Consider the following 27,354-nt stretch of genomic DNA (forward strand, 5'->3'; position numbering starts at 1 on the left):
TGTGCTCTTCTGTTGGGTCTTTCTATTACCTATACTACCACTGGCTGGAAAAACCACCTCACATCACAGCATGACTGTCAATTCCTTTTTCTCACACACCACCCACATTCCAGTTTCACTTTATCTTCACCTGTTATATTTCCCCTCTCATGTCCTCAGTGTTTCATCTACCACTATCTGAATCAAATTTCCCTAACAGGATTGTCTGCCTTCAACTCTTGGTTTTCCAGTTCATCACACTTACTGAGAGCAAGTCAGTCTTCCTAAAGCTGACCTGGAGCTACCTTATCTGCTGTCATAGGCAGCCACCACAGCTTCAGAACATGGTAGTAAGCTTTAAACTTTTCCGTGGGACATTTGAAGCTTAGCAAGATTGAATTCCAAACAACTTTCTAGAATTTTCTCCCATTATTTCTTGCCACATATGTAAAGATGGCTTTGGAATATTTCCTTAACCTATGCTCTCTCCTCTAGAGAAGCCTCAAGGTGAATGAAGCAGGTGGGTCTAAATGGCTCAGATTGGTTAAGAAGGCTATGGGACCTGGTATACAGTTGACTGGACCAAGCTGAGCCAATAAGATATAATTATTCACTCATTGTCAGTATAGACAAAGACATGGAAATTACAGTCATGCAACATTGGAACCCTGACATATATGGTGGTAACAAAGCTGGCCATGGAGCTCAAATCATGGCAACTCAATGCTATTCTGTCCTGGGCAGAAAGAGTCACAAGGGAAGCAAAAAGAGATGACAGAGGAAATACAGATTTTTAAAGGGAAGAGAATGGAGCACATGTGCAGGGAGAAGCAGAGGTCCCAAGAGAGATATACACAATGGTGGCAGACTGGCCACATTTCCTGTGACTGGATGCCCTGAGATTCCTCCATTGTTCTTTTACCTAACACGAGCTGTCTAGGCTTCATACCTTTGCTTATATGAGTTCCCTTGCCTGGAAGGCTTTCCCTCTGCATTGTTTGACATGCCAGGGTTCCAAAGCCCACCTCAAATGTGACTTCCTCCAAAATGTTTTCACGATTCACAACCCTCCCACTGCCTCTTAGCCCTCCAACTGGATCGAAAGTTGCTTGAGGATAAGGACAATTTCCAGTGCCCAGACAATGAATGCAAATGATAGGCATGCTAAATGAAACAATCTTCATATGAAAGTTGCTTGAGGATAAGGACAATTTCCAGCTCCTAGATAGTGAATGCAAATGGTAGGCATGTTAAATGAAACAATCTTCACATGAAAGTTTTATCTACAGAGTGGTTAACAGAGTCAGCATTTAAACTTTTATCAGGGTGAATGGATCGGTAGATTTGTCAGTCGTCTGAAATTTTTTTCTATTAGCACAAACTTCTGTTAGTGTGAATTAGAAAGAACTTGTTCTGAAACAAAGTCTTCACTCATGATCACCTAGAAGGTATGTGGTACTGAACAAAGCACCTGGGGATCAAGAAAAAGATGACAAAGTCCTGTCCAGGAGGAGCTTACAGTTCTGTCATAGCTAGAAGGAAGCAACAGCATGGGACACCTGAATGCTTGTGATCCTGGAGTCATAAGAAATCAAAGAGGAACTATTAAGCTTCTCTGCCTCCATAAGAAAACAAAAACCCAAAACATCTGTATGCCTTCTACTTACCACTCCTCTAGAAAATACCATTTCTTACTTTCAAAGAAAAAAAGTAAAATGTTATAAAAATGTACCGAGAGTAATAAATATTAGAGAAAACAGGTCCCAGGAAACAAGACTATTTTTTTTTAAACAAGCAAAACATATGTTTTAAATCCCCATTTACAAGCTCCTGAATTATGGCCCTTTGTGCTCAAACTGGACTCAGAAAAACGCAAGCTTTTTCAGACCACCACAGTAACAGCTGTGGGGGGATGGGAGATGGGGAAGAAAAGGGCCAGGAAGAAAGACACAAAAGGCAGTCACAAAGACCGCAACATTTAGCTGTTTATTAGGTTGCAAGTCTCTCCTTCTCTCCCCGTTTTCTCTTTCTTCTTTTTCTCCCCACAAATCCTCTTAAAACACACACAAAAAGAGAAAACTAGAAGCAAGATTGGGTCAAACATGAAGAACACAGAAAGAATATTAAATAGCTAGCTTTAAAGGGTTCTTTTTCAGTTTGAACAAAAGTAAAACGTTCTCAAAAGCAAAACAGAAAACAGAGCTTCCACCCAGATCGCGCAACTTAATGAGAGGAGGTTAGTGCTGATAAACCCATTGTGAATCTATACAAAGTGACAGATTTTCAAGCAAGGAAATCAATCATTTGCGATTGGAGGATTTAGAGCTCAGGAATCATCTGGTTCAAACCAACCGGGAGCTGAGGGCTGGGTGGATGGGGGATGGGTTGGACAGGGTGACATGAGGTCAAGAAAGGGGCTCTAGTTTTTATGCCCACCATTCTCTGACCCCATTCCACCCCAAACCCACCTACTCAATTCACACTATCTGTCATGCTAGCAAGACATTCGGCTTGACCCTGCAAGATTCACTTTGTTCTCTTTCTTGCCTCACTCCCAGCAAGCTTCTAACACAAGGGAATTAAGCTTTCCCCAGGCAGTCACAGAACCAGGCTGTAAAAAGCTGCTTAGTGCTCTGCTGGTAATCTGTCACTTTGGTTCCTTCCTTACTGTCTGCTTGTTCCCAATGGAGGCAAAATTTAGAAACATACCATCACGTGGGGGCTCTTCACACAGAAACGATGGAGTGCTCTGGGTTGCAGTGACCTCAATTTCTTTCTTCCCTGCCAGAGCTGTCTGTCCTGGCTGTTTCTCTCCTCGCTGGCAGACCTGGGAGCATGAATCAATTCTAGTTTCACTAATATCTTCCTGCCCTTTTTCCTTGCTGCTTCCTTCAGGAATCTGCTCCAGCTTACTATGGAGAGATAATCCAGCAGTGCCGAGTTCCTTCTTCCCAGAGTTGCTGCTGCTGTTGCTGAAGTGGGCCAATTCTTCTCTCTTCTTGGCCACTGGTTCCTCGCAGATGAAAGGAGGTATCTCTTTAGTAGACAAGATGGGCAGTTTCCCAGGGCTCAATTTGTAGCTAGCTGTCTGCTCCTCACCCACAGTCATGGAGCGCTTCATAGAAGGAGCTCCCAGTTTCCCAGGCATAGGACTAGACATTGGGCTACTAGGGGGAGGCAGCAGGCCAGAAGAAGGTTCTTCTCGGGCAGGGAGTTCAGGGTACTTATCTGCAAGGTTGACAGCTGGGGGAACTGAGAGGTGAGAACATTCAGACAGGGCCCTGCGCACTGTCTTTTTCTGCTGGGGGGCTTGGTTGAGCATAGCTTCCTCCTCGGTAGAACTCAATTTCTCCAACTCTTTATCACGGTCTCTGATGTGAGAGCTTGCATTCAAATGTTCCTGGGTGAACACCATAGTGATTGGCGGAATGGTGGTGGGTGAATGCTCAATAATGGGGGCTGGGTGGGCTAGAGACACCAGGAGTGGGGACTCACATTTCAGCTGCTCAGAGTTATTTACCACCCCAATCACTGGGCAGCCAGGGATGATGCTATTCTTCATCTCTCCCAGAGTTGCTTCCCTTGAGCCCAGAGGGCCTTGAGCCACTGGATGAAAGTTGGGGTTCCAAACACTGGTTTCCTGCTCCTTAGCATACCTGGTAGGGATGTCAGCAGCCCCAGGGAAATCCAGATCTGACTGGCTCTTGGTCTCTAGTCCATTCTTCCCTGCCACCTTCCCCTGAACTGGGATGGTTTTGTTTTTGTCTGACCCCTCTATGAGTCCCAGATGGAACTCGGACGTCTTCTGGCGTACCGAGTTCCCCTCTAAGGGATGGTAGGTCTCTGAAATCACATACCTGCTCTCAAGGTGACCCGAGGCTGCTTGATAGTCCTTGTCCTGCACTTCAATGCTGAGCTCTTTGTCTAGCTTCCCCTCAAAAAAGCAGAGCTTATTCTGCTCCAGGAAGCTGGCATTCTTCACAAGCCCATCTTTCGGTTGCCCGTCCATGCTGACATTCAGCCCAATTTCATTCAGTTTGCCCTCTGTCCTCTGCCATTCGAATCCGGCTTGACTGATTTCTTTTGGGGAGTCCATTCGGCACTCCGCAGGCTTGCTCTTATTGAGCTGACCGGACGCGGCAGTGAGAGAGGCTGTCTGCTTGTCTGAGAGCGACATCGTCTCTTCCACTGCTCTCCCTGCTTTCGCTCCTGGAGCTCTAATACCACCTACGATCACACAGAGCTTGCAGTGACATCACACCAATTCCCCAGTATTCATGACAAAATTCATCTCTCCCTCAATGCCCCTCTCTCCTCAAGCAGTTGGGTATTAAATGTACTTACAAATGTGAAAGAAAGAAAGGAAGGAAGAATGAATGAAAGAGAAAGAAAGAACCTGCTGCTTTCTGCACAAAAAATGCTACTGTTAATCTGAGAATGTAATTTCCTGTGAACTAGCACTCTGTTTAGATCTGCAATTTAAAACACGGTACGGTGCCAATCCAAGCACTAAGGATAGTAATTATTTTGGCTTTCACTGATATAGATATGTGTATACCCACACACTCTCTTATCTGATACCATGCCCACCCTTCCACATTCACCCACTCAGAAAACTGTTTTAAAAATAAGCGAGACTCATTTGCCAATCCCCAGCTATAACCCCCGAAGAAGAATCCAGGAAATTGTTCAAAATTGGACTAAAAAAAAAAAAAAAAAACCCACACCTTAACATAGTATTAAAATTACAGGCATTCATTCTCAGAGGAAGAGTGGGTTTGCTGTCATAGCAACTTATCAAATTCACTTGACAGCTGACTTGAGTGGGGTCCCCAAAACCCAGAAGAGCTCCATCCATGGCTCTGCATAATGGAAGAGTTTAATAAAGGGTTCATTTAAAGACTTCAGTGATCAGGGCTTTGGGGATAGGTATTCTAATTATAAGAAATTTGTGTGACAACAAATTCCTGATGCATTTACTCCTGTCCCTGCCCCCACTTGGTTCCTTGGATGAGGCTGGGTTGCTCCCTCCACTACCAGCTACCAGCCCTGCTCTTTCCAGCCTAATAATCTGTTAGGTGTCATGTGAACACACTGGGGGCAGTTCATCTTTCTCTGACCTCCAGACTTAGGGACTCTAACAATTGTAGCTTGGAGTTTTCCCCACCCACCAGAGCCTACTGCCCCCATTTAACTCAGCATGGTCCTTTGCTGCCCTGGGCTTTGAGCTCACAAATTGTATATTCAAGCTGAAGGATCCATAAAACAAAATTGTGGGAAAAAAATTACACTGTAAGAACAGGCCATGCTCTTACTTTGAACAAAGCTGATTTTTCTTGTCTAGCTGTAAGTTACTGTCTTGCACTAACATGGCATATTGGAAATATTCTATCAGAAATCCAAGAGAAGTCTTTTTCCAAGATGAAGAAAAGATTTAGTTTTTTTTTTTTTTAAAGGCCATTTGCCATAAACTGCAATGATTTGATTACAGTTTTTAAACAACGCCTTTGGAAAAAAGGGCAAATTAAGACTGTTCTTTGGTCTATAAAATGTAAAGAAATTACCAAGGTCCGCACAGGAAAGCTTGCTAAACTGTAGCCTCTGTTCCCAATAACTCACTTTCTCTATTCATACCACTCAAGTTCCCAAGAAGAGTGCAGGGATCAACCATATATCCTTTTTGCATTACCTTCAGTACCTGACACAGGGCTACATTCATGATCATGAGTGGCAACATTGCAATGCTGAAAAAAAATATAAATTTCCATTTACCTCTGTCCTGAACATGAACTGAGCCTCATATTACATTTCTTCCCCTTGATCTTGACCTGTTTAGTAGCAATACATGACAAAGCACAATACAAATTAATTGGCAAGGAACCTGGTTTTCATACTCTATGGCAAAGATGTTGCTAAGGAAAAGGAAGTGAGGTATAACAAAATGAAGAATGCCAGGAGAATCATGATTCTAATTAGTAACAAGAAAAAATATGAGGCGAGATTGGATACAGAAAGGCCGTGGTAACAGAACACAGTTGAATTATCGCTTTCTTATCTTTTTTATACATATAATTGAATAATATAATTAAGTATGTACAATATATGATGAAAATTATGAAAGTCTGGAGGTGGCTGGGTGCCATGGCTCATACCTGTAATCCCAGCACTTCGGGAGGCTGAGGTGGGCAGAATGCTTGAGCCTAGGAGTTTGAGACCAGCCTGGGCAGCATGGCAAAACCCTGTCTCTACAAAAAGCACAAAAAATTAGGTAGGCATGGAGACACAAAATTGTGATCCCAGCTACTTGGAAGGCTGAGGTGGGAGAATTGTCTGGGCCCAGTAAGTCAAGGCTGCAGTGGGCCGTGATCACATTACTGCATTCCAGCCTGGGTAAGAAGAAATCCTGTCCAAAAAAAAAAAAAAAAAAGGTCTAGGGGTGGGGAAGATATTGTTGTAATACAGTCCAAATATGCCAGAGGAAAACTCTGGAAAATACCTTAGAAATCAGGTAAGCCTCAACAACCCCATTCTCTCAAAACTAGTCACCCCCTACAAATGATACACACGTATACATCTTCAATTTACTGACATGGTGGGGAAAAAATTAATTTGGCTTTGAGTCAGAAGGCCAGATTTTAAAATCTGTGTCACTTAATAGTTAAGAAATTCATTTAGAAATGAATTTTAGAAATTCATTTAGAAATTCATTTAGAAATGAATAGAAATAGTTAGAAATTCATTTAACTGCTCTTAGCTTCAGTTTCTTCCTCTATAAAAGGAGGGGAATCTTTTTTTTTTTTTTTTGAGACGGAGTCTCGCAGTCGCCCAGGCTGGAGTGCAGTGGCCGGATCTCAGCTCACTGCAAGCTCCGCCTCCCGGGTTTACGCCATTCTCCTGCCTCAGCCTCCCGAGTAGCTGGGACTACAGGCGCCCGCCAACTCGCCTGGCTAGTTTTTTCTATTTTTTAGTAGAGACGGGGTTTCGCCGTGTTAGCCAGGATGGTCTCGATCTCCTGACCTCACGATCCACCCGTCTCGGCCTCCCAAAGTGCTGGGATTACAGGCTTGAGCCACCGCGCCCGGCCAAGGAGGGGAATCTTTAAGGTGCTCTCGGATTCACAGTTTTACCACTTTCACATGTGAAGTTGAAACAGACATTCAAGGAATCACAGGCCTGCTATGTCCAACTCACAATATGATTTCAACTTGGGGCTCCACTAGGCAGTATGTTCAGTAACCTTTCTGTCTCATGCGAGGGTGCGGCCTATTGGCAGAGGCATGACTGGGTGTGGTGGATGTTGCAGCATGTCTGAAGAAAGTGGTAGTTGGCCCTTATATTCTGAAGAAGCGGAAAATACCAAGGCAAAGAACAAGCATAGAAACTTGTTCCTTATAGCCAAATTATTTTTAGTTCTGGCTAGCCTACCCAGACCCACTTCACCAGATCCTCCCTGTCCAACAGCTAAGGCAATAACTAAAATCACAGGTCTCTGCTACCTTCAGATATCACATATTCTGCCTCAGTAATTCTATCCATAAACAGCAGACTGCAAAATGTGAACCAGCCACAAAAGACCAAGAGCAGAAACCAGAAGAATGAAGCTAGCCAGGCACAAAGGAGGGCATATTCCAGACTACAGTTCATACTGTGTAGATCAGAAATGTGGTCAACCTGAAAAAATGTAATTATGAGGTCCACATCTAGCAACTAGGCCAAGCACTGGCTTCACAGTTACAAGGCTCAGGAGACAGCGAGTTGAAAGAGGCAATCTGGGGGGGGGGGGGGGGGGGGCGCGGCGGTCAGGGCCAAGAAGTTCAAGCCCATAGAAGGGGCGAGTACCCAAGACATCATGCCAGCCAGATGCTCAGGCATACAGATAAGCTTGGTGGTCACCCAGGGGTCTGAGTACAACAAAACACATAGCCGTGAGAACTGAGGGAATATATATAAAAAGCATTTGACAAAGTAGTTAAAACACAGAAATACGTAATTTATCTACTGATGCTAGCTTTAAAAAAACAACCAAGAAGGCCAGGCACGGTGGCTCATGCCTGTAATCCCAGTTCTTCGGGAGGCCGAGGCAGGCGGATTGCCTGAGGTTGGGAGTTCAAGACCAGCCTGAACAACATGGAGAAACTCCGTGTCTACTAAAAATATAAAATTAGCTGGGCGTGGTAGTGCATGCCTGTAACCCCAGCTACTCGGGAGGCTGAGGCAGGAGAATCGCTTGGAGGCGGAGGTTGCAGTGAGTGGAGATCATGCCACTGCACTCCAGCCTGGGCAACAACAGTGAAACTCCATCTCCAAACAAACAAAAAAACAACCAAGAAACTGTACATATGTATGTGAAGTAGGTTTTCCTACTCCCTACAGGGAATCTGATGTGTAATAGTAATAACAACAACAACAAAGAAAATAACAACAAAAGAAAGAAAGCCTGAGTCCCTGGACTGGAGAACTGCTACATTCTGATAAAGATAGACAAAAACAAAACAAAACAACCGCTACTACTCACAAGAAACAACATATGAATCGTAACTGCAATCACTAACAGATAAGAGAAAAAGAAAAGCTAAATTTCAAAATCTGGGGCACTGCCTAAGGAAAGGAAATAACCTATTCCCTGAATCCCTTTTAGGACAAGGGTCCATTATATTCATCAACAGTACTGCAAAGACACTAAAGTATGTGTGACAGTACAGAGTCAGAATGCTGGGCTTCCCTAACAGATCCCTCATTTTACAGAGGAACAAAATGGGGTCTAGAGAAAAAAAGTGGTTTGCCCATGATCAAATGGTGAAAATTTAATGGAAAAGCCACAAAGATGCTAGGTTTCTGACTGCCAGTCTTCCCAAACCGCTGAGCAAAAATTAATCTTAGTCACTAGATGACTCTCCTTTTCGATGTATCTTTTTTTTTTTTTTTTTCCGGCTAACTACAACCTCTGCCTCCCGGGCTCAAGTGATTCTACTGCCTCAGCTTCGGAGTAGCTGGGATTACAGACCAGCACCACCATGCCCAATTAATTTTTGTATTTTTAGTAGAGACAGAGTTTCACGACAGGGTTCAAGGCCAGGCTGGTCTTGAACTTCTTTTTTTTTTTTTTTTTGAGACGGAGTCTTGCTCTGCCGCCCAGGCTGGAGTGCAGTGGCCGGCTCTCAGCTCACTGCAAGCTCCGCCTCCCGGGTTCATGCCATTCTCCTGTCTCAGCCTCCCGAGTAGCTGGGACTACAGGCGCCCGCCTCATCGCCCGGCTAGTTTTTTGTATTTTTTAGTAGAGACGGGGTTTCACCGTATTAGCCAGGATAGTCTCGATCTCCTGACCTCATGATCCACCCGTCTCGGCCTCCCAAAGTGCTGGGATTACAGGCTTGAGCCACCGCGCCCGGCCGGCTGGTCTTGAACTTCTGACCTCAGGTGATCTGCCCAACTTGGCCTCCCAAAGTGCTAGGATTACAGCTGTGGGCAGTGCTGCCTGCCCAATCTATCTATTTTGTGATAATTGAAGTACTTCAGACTTTAATTTGGAATTATAATTTAGTTATTTTGTGATCAATTCAAAACTCCCAAATTAATACACAGTATGCATACACATGTGTATGTGTGTGTGTTTAGGGGAGCAAAAGCGAGTTTGAAATAAGGGAGAAAAAGAAGCAATGCACTTAGTTTCAGTGTTTACCTTATATCTTAAGAATGGGCTTGTTTGAGGCTGGGCGCAGTGGCTCACGCCTGTAATCCCAGCACTTTGGGAGGCCAAGGCAGGGGGATCACGAGATCAGGAGTTCAAGACCAGCCTGGCCAATGTGGTGAAACCCCATCTCTACTAAAAAAAGATAGAAAAATTTAGCCGGGCATGGTGGCAGGCACCTGTAATCCCAGCTACTAGGGAGTCTGAGGCAGGAGAATCGCTTGAACCCGGGAGGTGGAGGTTGCAGTCAGCCGAGATCCCACCACTGCACTCCAGCCCAGGCAACAGAGTGAGACTCCGTATCACACACACACAAAAAATGGTCTTGTTTGTATTATGCAAAGAGTGAGTAAGGTGTGGGTGACTTATTCCTTAGCAAACTTCTGTTTCTAATTTCCAGTCTTAAAATAACTTAGATTTTATCTTAATATCTTTCTATAGTGCCTTAGCACTGTGAGTTTCCTTTCATGTGGCTTCTGAGTAGGAAGACAGGTTCAGCCTCACTAAGAAAAAGCAGAGAACCAGAGGCTTTTACAGAGGGGAAGGGACAGAGTAGTTTATAGTTTGATTACACTATTGCTTTTGCAAGGCATACAAAGATATTAAATGGAAGAATAATTAATGGCTTTGTTGCACCCCAAAGGAGGTGAATGCCACCTGGATGACAAATGATGGGGAAACCCTAGTATAGAATAATTAGTAAAACTCAAGAAAGGCTGGGCATAGTGGCCCATGCCTGTAATACCAGCACTTTAGAAGGGTTAGGTGGGAGGATCACTTGGGGCCAAGAGTTCAAGACCAGCCTGGGCAACATAGCAGGACCCACATCTATACAAAAAAAATTAAAAAAAAAAAAATTTTTTTTTAGCCAGGTGTGCTGGTGCATGCCCATAGTACTAGCTACTTGGGAGGCTGAGGAAGGAGGATCACTTAAACCCAAGAGTCTGAGGCTGCAGTGAGTGAACTATGATCACGCCACTGCACTCCAGCCTGAGTGACAGAGACCTTGTCTCAAAAACAAAAACAAAAACAAAAAACACCCCACAAAACATCCTGAGAATGGCCAGTTCAGTAATCCAGTCCAAATAAGAATCAGACATAATCTCACTCAGGGATGCAGATTTATCCACAGGAAATAGCCACAGCAAGAAACTCCAATCTCCCAGCCGCTGTAAAATTATATCAAGTTGGTGGATGAGGTAAACACATGAAGTTTGAAAAGGGTGAGCCTGCCTAGGTAAAAAGAAACACACTTCAGAACCAGAAGGACTAAATTCTAGATTCAGCTGCCACTGGGATCCCTCGTCTCTAGGTTCTTCCTCCCCAGGAGCTGGGATTACAGGTGTTCACCATCACCATGCCCAGCTAATTTTTGTATTTTTAGTATACAGAGGGTTTCACTATGTTGGCCAGGCTGATCTCGAACTCCTGACCTCAGGTGATCCTCCCACCTCAGCCTCCCAAAGTGCTGGGATTACAAGTGTGAACCAGCGCCCCAGCCCCTTGCCTCTAGGTCCTACTCCTACTCACTCACCTCTGTAACGTTTCTTTGAACCCCTCCTGAGTTCTTCATATTATCACAACACTTTATACCTTTTAAAATTTAGAAACCACATTGCAATCTTTTATTTATATGCTTTTCCCAGGAGCTTCTAGAAGGTAGGAATGTGAACTGTGCATTTGTGCCATGTGGATGCACTGCACAGTGCTTGACTCACTGTAAATAAGCTTTCAAAAAAGATCTGCTCAGTGAAAGGATGGGTAGATTCCTTTTATATTGCATCTGTATCATTTGACCTGATCCGTCCCATCATTAAAGCTGTCTTCAACCCAACCTAAGAGGTGGTGATCTGGAATGTCCTTTGAGCTACAGATTGTGAAGTTCTATTCCATTCTGAGTTTGAAGAAAGTGCATGGATTCCTGTGTGTCTGGGCAGAAGGTGGTTTCTAGGACTCTTGGCAAAGACTGCAGGTCTCTAATCCCAGTACATGTACTGGCAGATATTTCTGTTTTAGCCTTGTGCTTGGAGTTAGTATTTAACCTGTTCAGGGCCTTGGTTTTTATACATGACAGACAACTAGTTTCTCTGCATTCTTTCTTATCAGTTACCAAGGCAACACTACTTTTCAGATTGACCAACTGTTCCCAGTTATTGCCTCCAGGAAACAATTATCATTACAATGAAAGCCAACAATTCTACTATTAACAATGATTGATGACACCACTCCTTGTTAATAAATGGTAAGGCCATCAAGTTAAAATCTAGTTTCTTGCCTGGAAGTAAATGTTCCAAGTGTTTAGACATACATACATATATGTAAAACTATTTCAGAAACCATATTCTACATTTTAGAAACATTTCTTACATGTTTTAACTCAAGAAAATAAATCATGATTCTCTCTGATTAACTTTCAAAAGATGAGAAGCAAATAGACAATGAAAAAGCTGAGGCGAATAATCTGAGTTATGTGAATCAAAGACATGAAAATGCTTATGGATAAGAAATCCTCTAAAGGCCGGGCACGGTGGCTAAGGCCTGTAATCCCAGCACTTTGGGACACTGAGGCAGGGGCATTGCCTTAGGTCTGGAGTTTGAGACCAGCCTGGCCAACATGGTGAAACTCTGTCTCTACTAAAAGTACAAAAATTAGTCTGTGTGTGGTGGCTCACTCCTGTAATCTCAGCATTTTGGGAGGCTGAGGTAGGCAGATCACCTGAGGTCAGGAGTTTGAGACCAGCCTGGCCAACACGGTGAAACCCAGTCTCTACTAAAAATACAAAACTTAGCTGGGCATGATGGTGTGCACCTGTAGTCCCAGATACTTGGGAGGCTGAGGCAGGAGAATCGTTTGAACCTGGGAGGTGGAGATTGCAGTGAGCCGAGATCACGCCACTGCACTGCAGCCTGGGAGACAGGGAGACTGTCTCAAAACAACAACAACAACTCTAAAAACTACAGCTTGAAAGTATCAAGTCTTTGTTCTTTTAAGCCTAGTATTGACCCTCCCATGGCCCTCCCCAAAAGAGAATCATCCAACTAAACTAGGTAGAAAGATAACCCATTTCTTCAAGCAAAAATCTAAGATCTTCTGCTTACAGAGGTACACAATACCCCTAGGAATCTTTAGGAGCTTACTTTCTTCTCCCCAATTTCATCTCAAAATGTCTCACAGATCTCCATTTCCCAAACCTGACTTTATTCCATGCACCTGCACTTCACGATGTATGCCTTACACAGCTGTACCCTAGAATGCTTTACCTTAATTTGCTCAGCAAACTCTTTTTTTTATGTCATAAGTTTATTGACAAACATATCTAGTATGCCATGAGTTAAGAGTTTGATCCATTTCCAGAGGCTGTATCTCTTAAAATGCTCTTCATATCTGTTAAATGGACGAACTGAAACATCCTTATGATTTAAGCAGTTGGTGTCTTACTATAAGGAAGGGTGTAGCAAATGCAGATCCAAAGTATAAACACATCTTAACTAGTAACGCCCACTTGTTTTCCACTGAAAATGGCAAATTCTTCCCAGGGCCCTCCTCATAGTGGCTCCTACGGACCACAGAGGTTGTGAACCTCCGGATGCTGTGGCCCAACATAGCGCTGCCGGAAGCTCTGCGAAATGCGCAGAGATCGAGGACGGATGAAATGGCGGAACCTCACCAAGACCTTGTTTTGCTCAGCAAACTCTCAACCATACTTTCAGTCTCCTGTGTGAAGATTTCTCTAGGTTTTGTAGGAAAACTTAGTCCCTTTCTGCTCTGTATTTCCATAGGATCTAGCTCACACTTCTGTCGTTTTTCAGAGAAGTAAACTTCTCTCACTAGAGGGAAATTGTCTGTTTTCTACCCTGGAATCTTTGAAGAGTAGAGAATGTGTTTTATTAGTCTATTTTTAGAGTAGGAGTAATGTCACTTGGTATCTACTGAATGAATAAACTAAATACTAAAAAGTACAAATCATGTGAAAGAGACCAAATGAAATCTACAGGCAGGCAGCCCGGGCGGCGCCTTGAGCCTAGTTAGAAGTTGACCCTACAGGCAGACAGCCCGGGCGGCGCCTTGAGCCTAATTAATGTTATCTATAGATTTCAGATGTTGTATAGACAAGCAATGTGAAAGTCCCTGTCTTGTTCTTTTTCTGTTCTAATTACTAGTGCTTGCCATATATCTCTCAACTTCCTGAGCCCAGTATCAACACATCCCACCATATGTCTCCCCTCCATATATCCCTCAACTTCCTGGGCTCATCCCACCATATGTCTCCCTACCATATATCTTTCAATTCAAAGACTACCATATATCTCACTTTAGAAGGACACCACCTGGAAAATCCCCGATAAGAACACAGCCGTTTGTGAGAGCGCGGGAACCAATAAAAAAACTGCTAAATGTATAAACTTAAAATGTTAACCAATTGTAATGCTGTAACCTAGAGAATTCCCTCGTTCCTCTGCAACTTTACAAGTCCTGTTTACATTAGGCTATAAAAGGCAAGCGCACGCATTGTTCAGGGCCCTCCTGTATGTTGTGGAACGGAGGGACCAAGTTCGAACTTGCATTAAAGATCCTTGCCGCTTGGCTTTGACTCTGGACTCTGGTGGTCTTTTTCGGGGAACAAACAGTCTGGGCATAACACATGCTGTGTGTCCGCTATTTGCAGAGCAATAGGCAATGTTTATATATTTTGGGAGGCCGAGGTGGACGGATCACTTGAGCTCAGGAGTTCAAGACCAGGTTGCGCAACATGGCCAAACCCAGCCTCTACAAAAAATACAAAAATTAGCCAGGCATGGTGGCATGCACCTGTAGTTCCAGCTACTTGAGACTGAGGTGGGAGTATCACCTGAGTCCAGGAGGCAGAGGCTGTAGGCAGCTGAGACTATACCACTGCACCCCAGCCTGGGCAACTGAGCAAGACTTTAATCTTAAAAAAAAAAAAAAAGAATGGAAGCCCCCTTACTGTCCCCTCCATATCTTAAAGAAGTAACAATATCTGCAATACTGTAAATCAAAACTAAGTTTTTATTTTAACAGTGTGTTCAGAATCCCCCAATGCTATTTGTCAACCAGAGGGTACAAGTGAAGGGTGAGGGAATATGAGGGGAAGAAGCTTCTTTTAAAGCAGGATATTCAAGCCAGGCATGGTGCCTCACACCTATAATCTTAGCACTTTGGGATGCCAAGGAAGGAGGATAGATTGAGGCCAGGAGTTTGAGACCAGCCTGGGCAATATAGTGAGACCCCATCTCTACAAAATATATTCACCAGGTATGGTGGTGCACACTTGTAGTCCCAACTACTTGGGAGGCTGAGGCAGGAGGACTGTTTGAGCCTGGGAGGTTGAGGCTGTAGTACGTCATGATCATGCCACTGCACTGACACAGTGATACCTTGTCTCAAAAAAAAAAAAAAAAATTTTTAACAAAATAAAGTAGTATAATCAATTGTCGCTTGATTCATTTCAAAGAATATTTAAATGTTCTAGTTTAAACAAGGTAATGACCACACAGTATTGTTTGGAGGTTAAAAGAGTTTAGGATGGCAATGAGTATATAGTAAGGTTCAATCAATGATAGCTATTTTTAGCTGTGTGACTAGCACCAATAAATTTCATTAGCATGGTAGTAAGAAAAAAAGCCAGTGGGGTCGGGTGCAGTAGCTCATGCCTGTAGTCCCAGCACTTTGGAAGGCCGAAGTGGGCGGATCACGAGGTCAGGAGTTCGAGACCAGCCTGGCTAACATGGTGAAACCCTGTCTCTACTAAAAATACAAAAATTAGCCGGGCGTGGTGACGCATGCCTGTAATCCCAACTACTCAGGAGGCTGAGGCAGGAGAACTGCTTGAACCCAGGAACCAGAGGTTGCAGTGAGCCTAGATCGTGCCACTACATCCCTGCCTGGGCGACAGGCAGACTTTGTCTCAAAAAAAAAAAAAAAAAAAAAAAAGCCAGTTGAATCAAAGGGCAAGTGGGGTGAAAGTAATGAGGAAAGGAACTTCACAAATGGCACTACAATTAAGAAAAGAAATTACCAAATGGGTACTTCTCCAGTTGTAAAATAGTAGCAAGTTCTAAGATAACAAATGGTTTTTTCATCTGCTGAGCATATTTTATTTATGTACAAGGGCCTTGAAACTGTTAGAATTCTGGGTTTATAAATTACTTCAAGTTTCACACCAAGAGTTTCTCACCATAAACTGACATTCCCAGCTGCTGGTAGACAGTTGATGAGCTCAAGCAAACTGAAGAAAGAAATGAAAGCCAGATTATAAGAAGACCAGGCTTCACTATGGCAAAGGGAGGGCCTATTTACAGGGATCCCAAACTGTCCCATTCACAGTAGCAGCATAGCAAGTACACTGTCACTCACAGTTCCACTTGGTTTCCAGGGGAACAACTAACATGGAGCGGGTACTGGAATCTAATATGGATCATCCTTTCAAGCTTGTGCTTCCCTTCACAAAAAACACAATCCCGTAAGAAGTTCTTTTCTGGCTGGGTGCAGTGGCTCATGCTTGTAATCCCAGCACTTTGGGAGGCTGAGATGGGCGGATCACGAGGTCAAACAATCAAGACCATCCTGGCTAACACGGTGAAACCCAGTCTCTATGAAAAATACAAAAAATTAGCCTGGCATGGTGGTGGGCGCCTGTAGTCCCAGCTACTCGGGAGGCTGAGACAGGAGAATGGCGTGAACCTGGGAGGCGGAGCTTGCAGTGAGCGGAGATCGTGCCACTGCACACGAGCCTGGGTGACACAGCGAGACTCTGTCTCCGAAAAGAAAAAGAAGTCCTTTTCTGAAAAGTTGAGCTTAGACTTCCTGACGTATTGCATTAATCTTCCCTGCCTGGAAGAACATGTATAGTATGCAAAGAAACCTTCTGTTAAAGTTTCCCTAAATTTGAGAGCAGCATGAAAAAATAACAGTAGAGCAAACAGTAAGCTGGAAGAGACTTTGGCAATATATTCACTTTCCCTACTTCCAAACAGGGTAAGATCAGCAAAAAGATAATTCATTTATAATTCAAAAAATGTCATTAGGCATCATGTATATATAAAGCTCTAGGCTGGGTGTTAAAAAGTACACGTAAATAAAACAAACACACTCTCTCTGGAAAATAAAATGCTAGACAGAGTCAAAACCTAGATTCTAATCCTAAATTAACCTCTGATTCACAGTTTATGTTCTCATGATGTATCTTCATTTCTCCAAGTAGAAAAATGTTTAATTGGTGCCTAGATACTAAAAAAAAGTCTATTTTATATTTAGTAATTGTCAACCTTCTTCTTTTTAAGTACCTGAAACTTCTGGAAGCTTCTGAAGCAAGACTAAGAAAAGTATGGGTCTTAGAAACATAAAGACTTGGATTCAGATTCTAACCCTGGCACTTCACCAGCTATGTGACCTTGACAGCCTCCATTTTCTTATCTGAAAAATAGAGATAATCTTTTTTTTTTTTTTTTTTGAGATGGAGTCTCACCATGTCACCCAGGCTCGAGTGCAGTGGTGTGATCTCGGCTCACTGCAAGCTCTGCCTCCCGGGTTCATGCCATTCTCCTGCCTCAGCCTCCTGAGTAGCTGGGACTACAGGTGCCCACCACCACGCCCAGCTAAATTTTTTGTATTTTTAGTACAGACAGGGTTTCACCACGTTAGCCAGGATGGTCTCAATCCCTGACCTCGTGATCCACCCACCTCGGCCTCCCAAAGTGTTGGGATTACAGGTGTGAGCCACCGCACCCGGCCGATAATCTTTAATAGTATTATTTTATGTGTGTGTGTATGATCCATACCTATTTCTAGATAACCAGGCAAATAAAATCAACTCAACAGGTGGTAGGAGCTATTATTATTTATTTATTTATTTGAGATGGAGTCTCTGTCTCCCAGGCTGGAGTGCAGTGGTGCGATCTTGGCTCACTGCAACCTCTGCCTCCTAGGTTCAAGCAATTCTCCTGAGCCTCCTAAGTAGCTGGGATTACAGGCGTGCACCACCATACCCAGTTAATGTTTGTATTTTTAGTAGAGATGCGGTTTCACCACGTTGGCCAGGCTGGTCTTGAACTCCTGGTCTCAAGTGATCTGCCTACCTCAGCCTCCCAAAGTGCTGGGACTACAGATGTGAGCCACTGCGCCCAGCCAACACCACTTGTAATATCTTTACTGTCCAAACAATGGAAACCATGGGTGACACCATTTGACCACAAGATGAATGAGAACAAGATACGTGAGAATTGGTAGCAATTTGGGGGCAGAGCAGTTAACATTAATAATTCAAAGTGAGGAACAAAGATAAGCACCAGTGATGGACTAACAAAACACACGAAAGACACGTTATGCTGTTCGACAGAAAAACTCGATATGCAAGACATAAACTCTCCCTGGGATAAGCTAGAAACAGTGACTTCAAGAAAAATATTGAGTGGATAAATTTTTCTTCTACAAAACTATACAATAAATAAGAATAGGACAACTCTGAAAAAGAATAGGGCAAGGGGTTGGGCTAGCCCTATCAGATATTAAAATATATTAGGAAACCTAGTGGAAAGATCAATGGATCAGGAAAGAAAGTCCAGAAATAGACCAAATACATGCAGAAATTTAGGGCATGACAAAGGTGGCATTTCAGTGGGAGATCGATTATAAACATGATGGTGGGATGACCAAGTCACCCTGCCTCACAACCTTATAAACTAAACATACCAAAACAAAAAACAAAACAAAACAAAACAAACAAACAAACAAAAAAACCCCAAAAACCCACAAACAAGCAAATTTTAGATTGGCCAACGATTTAAAATGTAAAAACATTAATAGAAGAGAAGAGAAAATATTTTCATAATTTCAGAGCATGGATTGGCTTTTATAAACTTGATAATACACGAAGAAGTCATTAAAAAAAAAAGAATTAAACACAGCCGGGCACGGTAGTTCATGCCTGTAATCCCAGCACTTTGGGAGGCTGAGGCAAGTGGATTGCCTAAGGTCGGGAGTTCAAGACCAGCCTGGCCAACATAGTGAAACCCAGCTCTACTAAAGATACAAAAAATTAGCTGTGTGTGGTGGTAGGCACACTCAGCTACTAGGGAGGCTGAGGTAAGAGAATCGCTTGAACCTGAGAGGTGGAGGTTGCAGTGAGCCAAGATCACGCCATTGTACTCCAGCCTGGGCAACAAGAGTGAAACTCTGTCTCAAAAAAACAAAACAAACAAAAAAACCCCAAAAACCCACAAACAAGCAAATTTTAGATTGGCCAACGATTTAAAATGTAAAAACATTAATAGAAGAGAAGAGAAAATATTTTCATAATTTCAGAGCATGGATTGGCTTTTATAAACTTGATAATACACGAAGAAGTCATTAAAAAAAAAAGAATTAAACACAGCCGGGCACGGTAGTTCATGCCTGTAATCCCAGCACTTTGGGAGGCTGAGGCAAGTGGATTGCCTAAGGTCGGGAGTTCAAGACCAGCCTGGCCAACATAGTGAAACCCAGCTCTACTAAAGATACAAAAAATTAGCTGTGTGTGGTGGTAGGCACACTCAGCTACTAGGGAGGCTGAGGTAAGAGAATCGCTTGAACCTGAGAGGTGGAGGTTGCAGTGAGCCAAGATCACGCCATTGTACTCCAGCCTGGGCAACAAGAGTGAAACTCTGTCTCAAAAAAACAAACAAACAAAAAACACCACACACACAAAATCTATGCTGTGAAATAATTTTTCACCGATTAGATCAGTATACATAACAACAACAAAAATAATCACACTAGTAGAGAAAGGCAGGGAAACAGGTACTTGTCTATGTTGAGGGTAGGAGTAGAGATGTACCTTTCTCTACAAGGGACATATCTGTAGGCCTACAGAGAGCAATATGGAAACACCCATCAAAATTATGAATACATATTCTTCAAATCAGAGATTCTTACTCTGGAGCCCCTTTTTATTACACAGACACACACGCATGAGTATGACATCCTATAAATACAAAGATAGTTTACGTACCATATTTCTAACGAAAAAAAGTTAGGAAACACCTAAAATGTGCATCAGTAAAGAAGTACTGGCTAGGCACGGTGGCTCAACACCTGTAATTCTAACATTTTGGGGAGTCTGAGGAGGGCAGATCACCTGAGGTTGGGAGTTCGAGATCAGCCTGACCAACATGGAGAAACCCCATCTCTATTAAAAATACAAAATTAGCTGGGCATGGTGGTGCATGCCTGTAATCCCAGCTACTCGTGAGGCTGAGGCAGGAAAATCGCTTGAACCTGGGAGACAGAGGTTGCAGTGAACTGAGATCATGCCATTGCACTCCATCCTGGGCAATCAGAGCGAAACTCCATCTCAAAAAAAAAAAAGTACTATAATAAATTAGTATATACCTATGTAATGAAATAGTATACAGCTATCAAAAAAGAATGAGTCATATCTAGAGACATGTACCAGGAAAAAAGATTTAAAAAAAAAAATGAGGCCTCTTTCTTTATATTGATTCTTTTTTTTTTGAGATGGAGTTTTGCTCTTGTTGCCCAGGCTGGAGTGCAATGGCACGATTACGGCTCACTGCAACCTCCGCCTCCCGGATACAAGTGATTCTCCTGCCTCATCCTCACAAGTAGCTGGGATTACAGGCATGCGCTGCCACGTTGTATTTTTAGTAGAGATGGGGTTTCTCCATGTTGGTCAGGCTGGTCTCGAACTCCTGATCTCAGGTGATTCGCCTGCCTCGGCCTCCCAAAGTGCTGGGATTATAGGTGTGAGCCACTGCGCCTGGCTTCTTTATACTGAGTCTTAAAAGATCTCTTTAAAAATTAAGTTTAAAAAGAGTAGCACACATCAGTATGTATGTATATGTCTCATTTATATGAAATCAGGAAATACATATATTATTGCTTATTATACACAAATTGTCTGGAGGCTATATAAGATATTGTGAACACTGGTAGCCTCTGGAGAAGGAAAACTGGAAGGCGGTTAATGGAGGGAGGCCAGCTTATGTTTTACTGTATACTCCTTTGTATCATGTGAATGTATTAACCTATTCAACAATTAGTTTTAAAAAGTTTTTTAACCATTAAAAACGTATACATTGTCCTTAGGGAAAAGGTGTGGTAGAATTTACAGAAGAAACAATAAATTTTGTCCCAAACCCATTATCCTTCCCATACCCACTCTGTAAGGCCACTGCTAACACAGTCTCTGAGCCTGACCTGACCCAGGCAGGGCCCCAAAAGTTCTGCAGTACTGGTCTTTGCTTCCTCAAGAACAACAAATCCTCTTTCGTCATTTCTTTGGAAATACTGAACAAAAAAAGATGGCTGGGATTTCACATAAATTACATGTTAACTTTTGGATCACTGCTGAAACTAAAGAATGGGTCTAGAAACCAAAACGAAAGAACTGGATAGAACACTGGAAATCTCAATGAATGCTGGAAAGCCCTCTACATACTATTTCATTTTCTGCCTTGTAATATGGTAGCTAATAGAAGATAAAAACAGAGAAGATGAGAATGTCTTATGCAAATAACAACCTTTAGCATTCTTTACTCACACAGCAGTATTCCTTAGTGGGTACATACTCATGCATAGAGCAAGCTTTACCCAAAAGAACAAGTCCATACCATGCAGAACACAATCCCATGATGAAACCTCTCCAAAAGCCTGACTGGCTACTAAAACCAATTGGTGTTTTTTTTAAAATTCTGGAGTTAGTAGCTGCATCATGCAAGCTGATTAAGAAATAGTGTCACTTGTAGGCTGTGAAAAATCTCAAAGACAAGGAAACATTTTTTGAAAGCTAGATTCAGGGAAGCCACAGTTAAATGTATACTTTTTTGGGGAACTGGGGGTGGGGGGAAACGGGGCTACCATTTCTAAATCTTAAAGGAATCATCTTCTTAATCTCATTCCAACTACTTGACTGAGTAGAGCCAAAAAAGAGTAAAATTAAGAGGAACACAATATGGGCAAGTTTTATGGACTAGGTTTGATGGACATATGCCCAAAACTCAAACCCACATGCAACTGTGGGGCAATGGATATAAGCAACAAACTGGTCAAAAAATGTATCTGTATCATTGAGAGATCATTTCCCATTACTAGAAACACAAATAAATCTGTGCCTACCAATGCTGCTTCGAGGCCACCATTTCCTCATAAGGAGGTGGACTGATTTCATTTAACCTAAAAGCAATTTGGATATTTAGTCCCACCAGCACAAGCTACATATACACTGAAAAAAATCTCATGCACATAGCTAGACATTAAATACTTTCTTTCCTCCTATGAATCCTTATACCAAGTAATGATTAAAATTTAGCTGTAAACTTGATACATAGGAGGCACAATTTAAAAAAAAATTAAGAAATGGATGACGATAGGTCTTTTGTTAGACAATTCATTGAAAATTCAACTTTCCCTAAAATTCAATGCTCAGTGCTGGGTAAAAAAGGCATGCAACCAAGTTACCAGCCTCCTCAAGCGGGACACAAGGAACACACTGGCTGCAGAAAACACGCAGTAGCAGTTACAGGTTTCATGCCAACAAACCAATGATTAACAAGGATGATTAGAGTCTGGATGGAGCCACGGCACAAGCTCTTTGCCTTTTTGATGCTGACTCAAAAGCCACAAGCACACACATTTCCCCATGGCAGATTCATACCAGTGGACTTCAGTTGCTTGTATCTCTCTTGTTCCTGGATTGTAGACTTTGGCAAAAGTGGAGTAAGTCCTCGGGACTTGGTGGGTCTCATGTAGCCTTTCATTGGTTCTGCCATTCTGCTTTTATCTTCCTTTTTCCCTTCTCCTGGTGTCTTTGATTCAGATTTTTCTGTCATTTTCTGAGGTGTCTCCAAAATCTTATCTTTGGGTTCTGGGAGTCGAACACCCTTGGAAGCAGTCATTATTACTAACTTATCCGCCACCTCTGAAGGAGGAGCTTCGACTTTGCTATGTAAGAAATCTGACTGGATTTCTGGTGTTGGCAAGGAAACACTTTCCAATTCCGTGATTTTACAAGCCAGACTAATTTCTTTCAATTTATCATTTTCACTTTTTGGAGACAAAAGAGTCAGATCTACCTTCCTATTCAAACTATCTGAATCTTTGGAATTTCTATCTTCAGCATTTTGGTCCTGACAAAAACTGAGTTTTTGTGCTTTGTCTCCCAGTAAGTCAGGAATCTGAACTGCAGCAGACCCTTCTTTAGTCTCTTTCTCTTCGTTCACTGGATGTGCTGGGAAATTACCTCTATCTGCATATGCTTCTAGGGCTCTGGCCTCTCCTGGTAGGCTCTGGTCTTCTACTGGCACTCCAGGAAGGAGGTGACCTTTTGCTAGCTCTGTGACTTTCTCTACTGAATGCTTAGACACACCATTGTCCACTGACTCAGATTCTCCTACCACATGCCCTTCAGCAATCCCTGCTTCATTTTTCATGGAATCAGCAAGCTCAGCTTTATTTTTAAGAGAGTGATCTCCATGACTGTTAACTGTTTCTATGGCTGCTGTAATAGGTAGAGCAACTCCTCCTGTGCTTGTAGAGGGCACAAGAGCAGAGGGAGCCTTGGGTCTTTCTTGATCTGGGACTCCATCTTTGGTGTAGTTATCTAACATTAATGATTTGGAAATCTGGGCTGGGGCTATCTCTTGCCCATTTTTTGCCAAGGTATCTGGAAAGGAATCACCTTCCTTTACTACTTGAGGAGTAGGAGTGGGCAGTTTTTCACAGGCTGCTGATTCCAGAACTTTTAGAGGAGATGATTTATTTATCAGCTCTGATGGTGTTCTGGGACAGGTAAATGTAATATTTCTATTTTCGTCCATATAGGCCATTCCTTCAATTCCCTGGTCCCCTGTGGTTTCCATGGGAACATGTATTTTTGTTGCATCTATCTTATTCTCCAGAATATGCTTCTCAGGAGAACTATTTTTAACCTTTTTACTTTTTCCATCATTAATCCTTTTACTTGGTTTGTCAGCCACTGAAGTGTATCTATTGGCTGCATCTGTCTTATTCTCCTCAGATACTACTGAAGGAACAAATCCTGCCCCCTGGATTTGCTCTTGGCAGCTCACATCTGTCACCTTGGCAGGTGGTTCAGTAACAGCAGAAGCCTTGACTGTGCTTATTTTGTTTTCCCCAAGAGTCCCAAGCTCAACAAAATTAACCTCAAAATTTCCACCCTTCCTGTCAACTACTTCCACTGTGGGTGTATCTGGTGTATGTGAGAACAAAGAATCATACATTTTGGGGAAAGTAAATCCAATTTCCTTGCTTTTATGGGGAATACTACCAGCATCTCCATCCTTCCCTTCAAAAGGTGGGTTGAGGATTTCTTCCTTCCTCTCCATTCTAGCAGGCTGTGTGGAATAACTATTTTTAAACTTTTTGCTCTTGCCTTCATTGCCTCTCTTTTTAGGCTTTTCAGAGATCCAGGGAGCTGCCTCATGATCCTTCCATGGACACTTTCCTTCCTTGCTCTGGTTACTGACACCCATATCTTTGACTACATCTCCTGTTTCTGTCCTAACACCAGAAGTCTGAGTCATGCCTGATCCACTTTCCAAAGGAATCAATGCCTGCATGGTGCCTGCCACCTTAGGCTGAGTCATCTCTTTAGGCTCCCCCATCACCACTGCCTCCGTGAGATCAGCCTTAGTGCCTGGTTGCTTTGAAGAATTCAGCCCGAGCTCCTCACTCTTATCCTGAGTAGTCATTCCTTCAGTTTTAGAGACTGGTTCACTCGGTATGGGAACAGCCCTTCCGTCCTTCTGACTGTCCAGAGGAAATGGCATCTCAGATTTTGCTTTTACCTTCACAGAGTCTGTTCTCATTTTCCCAGAACTTCCCCTTCCCTTCCTGCTTTTGCCATCACCTGCCATTCTCTTAAATGGTTCATTCTCTACCCCAGGGACCTGTACCAACAGTTGGCCCTGCAGCTGCTCAGAAGTAAAGATGCTGATCTCTTGTCTTTGGTTGGGAAGAGCTTCCTTTTTTAGTTCTTTATCCTCTTCAGCTCCTTCAGGAAACTCCTTCAGTTTGACATTCTGCAGTTTAGTCATTTTACTTTCATTATTCCCTTCTTTTAGATTACATTCTAATGGATTACCTGCTATCAAAGTGGGTATCAAATTTGGTATTTCTTTTGATGCTGTGGGTTTTGAAACTACACCCATAACCTCTTGGTCCAAGATAGGAGAGCAACCCTCTTTGAGTCTGATATCCAAAGGAGTTTCTACATTGTATGCAGAAACTTCTGCTAGGGGTCCTTTCAGATTGAGAGGGCCTACTGTCTGGCTTTTATCTATAGGAGTCTTCAGGTGGGGTGCAGGCTGTGGTCTGTGTTCATGTTGCTTCAGCAATTTCTTGTCTTGGCCTTGTGGTACTGACTTGTTACCTTTGCTCTCTTCCTCTACTCTCAGCTTACACTGATAACTTACCGCAGTTTTGGGGGTTTCTTCTGAAGGATATGAAGGAATTCTGAGACTCTCTGAGACAAAGTTCTCAGTTACCAATCTGGCTGCACTGGAGTTAACTATACATTCCCTTTTCAAGTTTTCTCCAGATACAAGTCCATATTCTGTGCCCATAGTGGTAGGCTGGCTGGGGAGAACACCTGATTTTTGTGTGTCAGCTGCAAAGGTATGACCTTTAGGTTTATCTGCATTGTCATCATCCCAAGGTCCTCCAGCCCGGGGTTGAGAATATCTCTTTTGCTTTGGTTTCTTCTTCTTTTTCTTCATCATTATTGGTGTGCTTTCTATATCCCAGGCCTCCCTGCCAAGATCCCTCTGGGGTTCAAGTGAGTCAACATGAGTACTTTTTCTTTGGTTCCCAGGCCCACCACAGGAGGATGAACCAGAGACCCAACCTGACTCAGACAAAGAGCAGTGGCCCAGCCTGTGATCAAGAGTCTTCCACGGAGGAGAGCCTCCCAGCAGCTCAGGAGGGACCCTGGCAGGCTTGGGCCGTGCTGACCTGCGGTCACTGGGTCTGCAAACTTGTTTGGCTTGTGTGGGAGGGGTACCGCAATACATGAAGTTGGCTAAAATTCCAAACAAAAAACTCTTTGTTATTGTTTCTTAAAAAAAAAAAAAAATCCAGACCACATAATGACTAATTTAAGGAGGCTATTTTCACTAATCCATATACTACTTACTATAATTTGCTCAGGAAAACAGTTTTTTTCTAAAACATTTCTCACTTTTAACTGGCACTAGCAAAAATATTTAACAGATCATCATCTCAGGTAAAGATTGTTTTCAAACATTTATAAAATATTTGAAATTTCAGAAGTAGCAGGATTTAACTTTTAAAAATGAAATATTTCGAATATTTTAACCTCTAAAATAAGCACTTACTGCCTGTAAATCTCATCTGATTTATATTGGTCATTATTAGTGCTTGCCTCTTTTTGGTGAAATTTTTTAATTGCTTTCGTTAAATATACATGATTTTGGACAAAATTTATAATTCTAAGACTTGGTCACCAATATTAAACTAATACTGTCAAAAAAAAACAGACAGATTCTGGGAACTAGATCAGAAGGCCAGACTTAAGTCACTTCACGCACACACACACAAAATATATTGAATCCACATTTTGGTCAGAGAAAAATTCTCATCATTCCAGAACCAGAGCATCCTACTTTGAAAGACAAATATGTTAAATTTCAACATTCCGCTCCTAAATATACTTCCCAAAAGACAGAGAAATATATATAACGTTAAGTAGGATAATTAATTTTAACAATTAAGGTGAGTATCTTTGGAAGAGTTTCAGCAGGTGATCTGGTCTAACCTTCCTCCAAGTTCATATAATATGGATCAAAGATCCTGGCAAGAGTCTCATTAAGAGCAGGTCTATGCCAGCTCCTGTCAAGTCTGACCCAATAAACTGATTTCCAAGAATATTATAATATGTAAATAGTACATTCCATTCTTGTCCTTACCCCTTTAATATCTTCTAAATCCTAGCCTTTATTTAATATCTCAGGTTAATTATTGCATTGCTCAAAAAATTGCTAGGCTATAGTACCCCACAGTATTTATAACATTCAATTCAGCAATTAATCAGCAGCTATCCAGTGGCATCTTTTATACTATTTCATTCAATTATTATGTAAATCTTGGGTTTCAGAGTCCATGCCTGAGAACTCATCTCTTCATTCAGGTTATAATGTAATAATTCAGGGGCAAGGAGTGGGACTTAAATATGTGCCTTAACATGGTGTATTTTGAATACCATAAGTACTTGATAAATCTTTACTGATTTGTTGAGTCAGTAAAACAACATTTAAAAAAAAATCAAACATTTATTTAAGCTCCAGTCTTGTGTTAGGTAGTGTGCAAAGCAATAGAAATTCTAAGTGAAATAAGTCATGGCCCCTGCCCTCAGGATGTCCACATTCCAATCATAGTCACAGAAAAGTAAACAGAAAATCAAGTTGATAACCATATATAAATGCTTCTGGGTTATCAAAAACAGTTAATCTTAAAATTCACTGAATAATCAAACTTTAAATTGGAAAGTATCTTAGAGCAGTGCCTCTCAAAGTTTAATGAAAATTAGAATTATCTGGGAATCTAATTAAAATGCAGATGATAATTACAAAGGCCTAAGGTAGAGCCCAAGATTCTGCATTTCCACCAGCCTCTCAGGCAATGCAGACGCTGC

The 27,354-nt window shown here is 42.4% G+C and overlaps 2 protein-coding genes across 25 annotated transcripts in view; both read right to left on the reverse strand.

Annotated features, from left to right (window-relative positions):
* Positions 1-27,354, reverse strand: part of MAP4 (microtubule associated protein 4) — a 231,241-nt gene that overhangs the window by 36,869 nt on the left and 167,018 nt on the right. For 17 of the 24 annotated variants that reach the window (XM_033205644.1, XM_033205750.1, XM_033205713.1 and 14 more), the window contains 2 exons: positions 22,339-25,722; positions 2,689-4,206 (listed from right to left, as the gene is read on the reverse strand). The exons of 3 other annotated variants lie outside the window; for them this stretch is intronic. In XM_033205644.1, the coding sequence (XP_033061535.1) occupies positions 2,689-4,206; positions 22,339-25,722 (4,902 nt within the window). Of the gene's footprint in view, positions 1-2,688; positions 4,207-15,864; positions 15,916-22,338; positions 25,723-27,354 lie in introns of all 24 variants that reach the window. 4 more of the 24 variants (XM_033205778.1, XM_033205788.1, XM_033205768.1 and 1 more) reach the window with 2 other exon arrangements.
* LOC117080679 (cytochrome c oxidase subunit 7C, mitochondrial) lies at positions 12,977-13,344 on the reverse strand. The gene has a single exon (XM_033205892.1). The coding sequence runs from the start codon at positions 13,269-13,271 to the stop codon at positions 13,080-13,082; it is 192 nt and encodes a 63-aa protein (XP_033061783.1). The 5' UTR covers positions 13,272-13,344; the 3' UTR covers positions 12,977-13,079.

This window comes from Trachypithecus francoisi, unplaced genomic scaffold (assembly GCF_009764315.1).
Source record: "Trachypithecus francoisi isolate TF-2019V2 unplaced genomic scaffold, Tfra_2.0 Lachesis_group0, whole genome shotgun sequence".
NCBI classification, from domain to species: Eukaryota; Metazoa; Chordata; class Mammalia; order Primates; family Cercopithecidae; genus Trachypithecus; species Trachypithecus francoisi.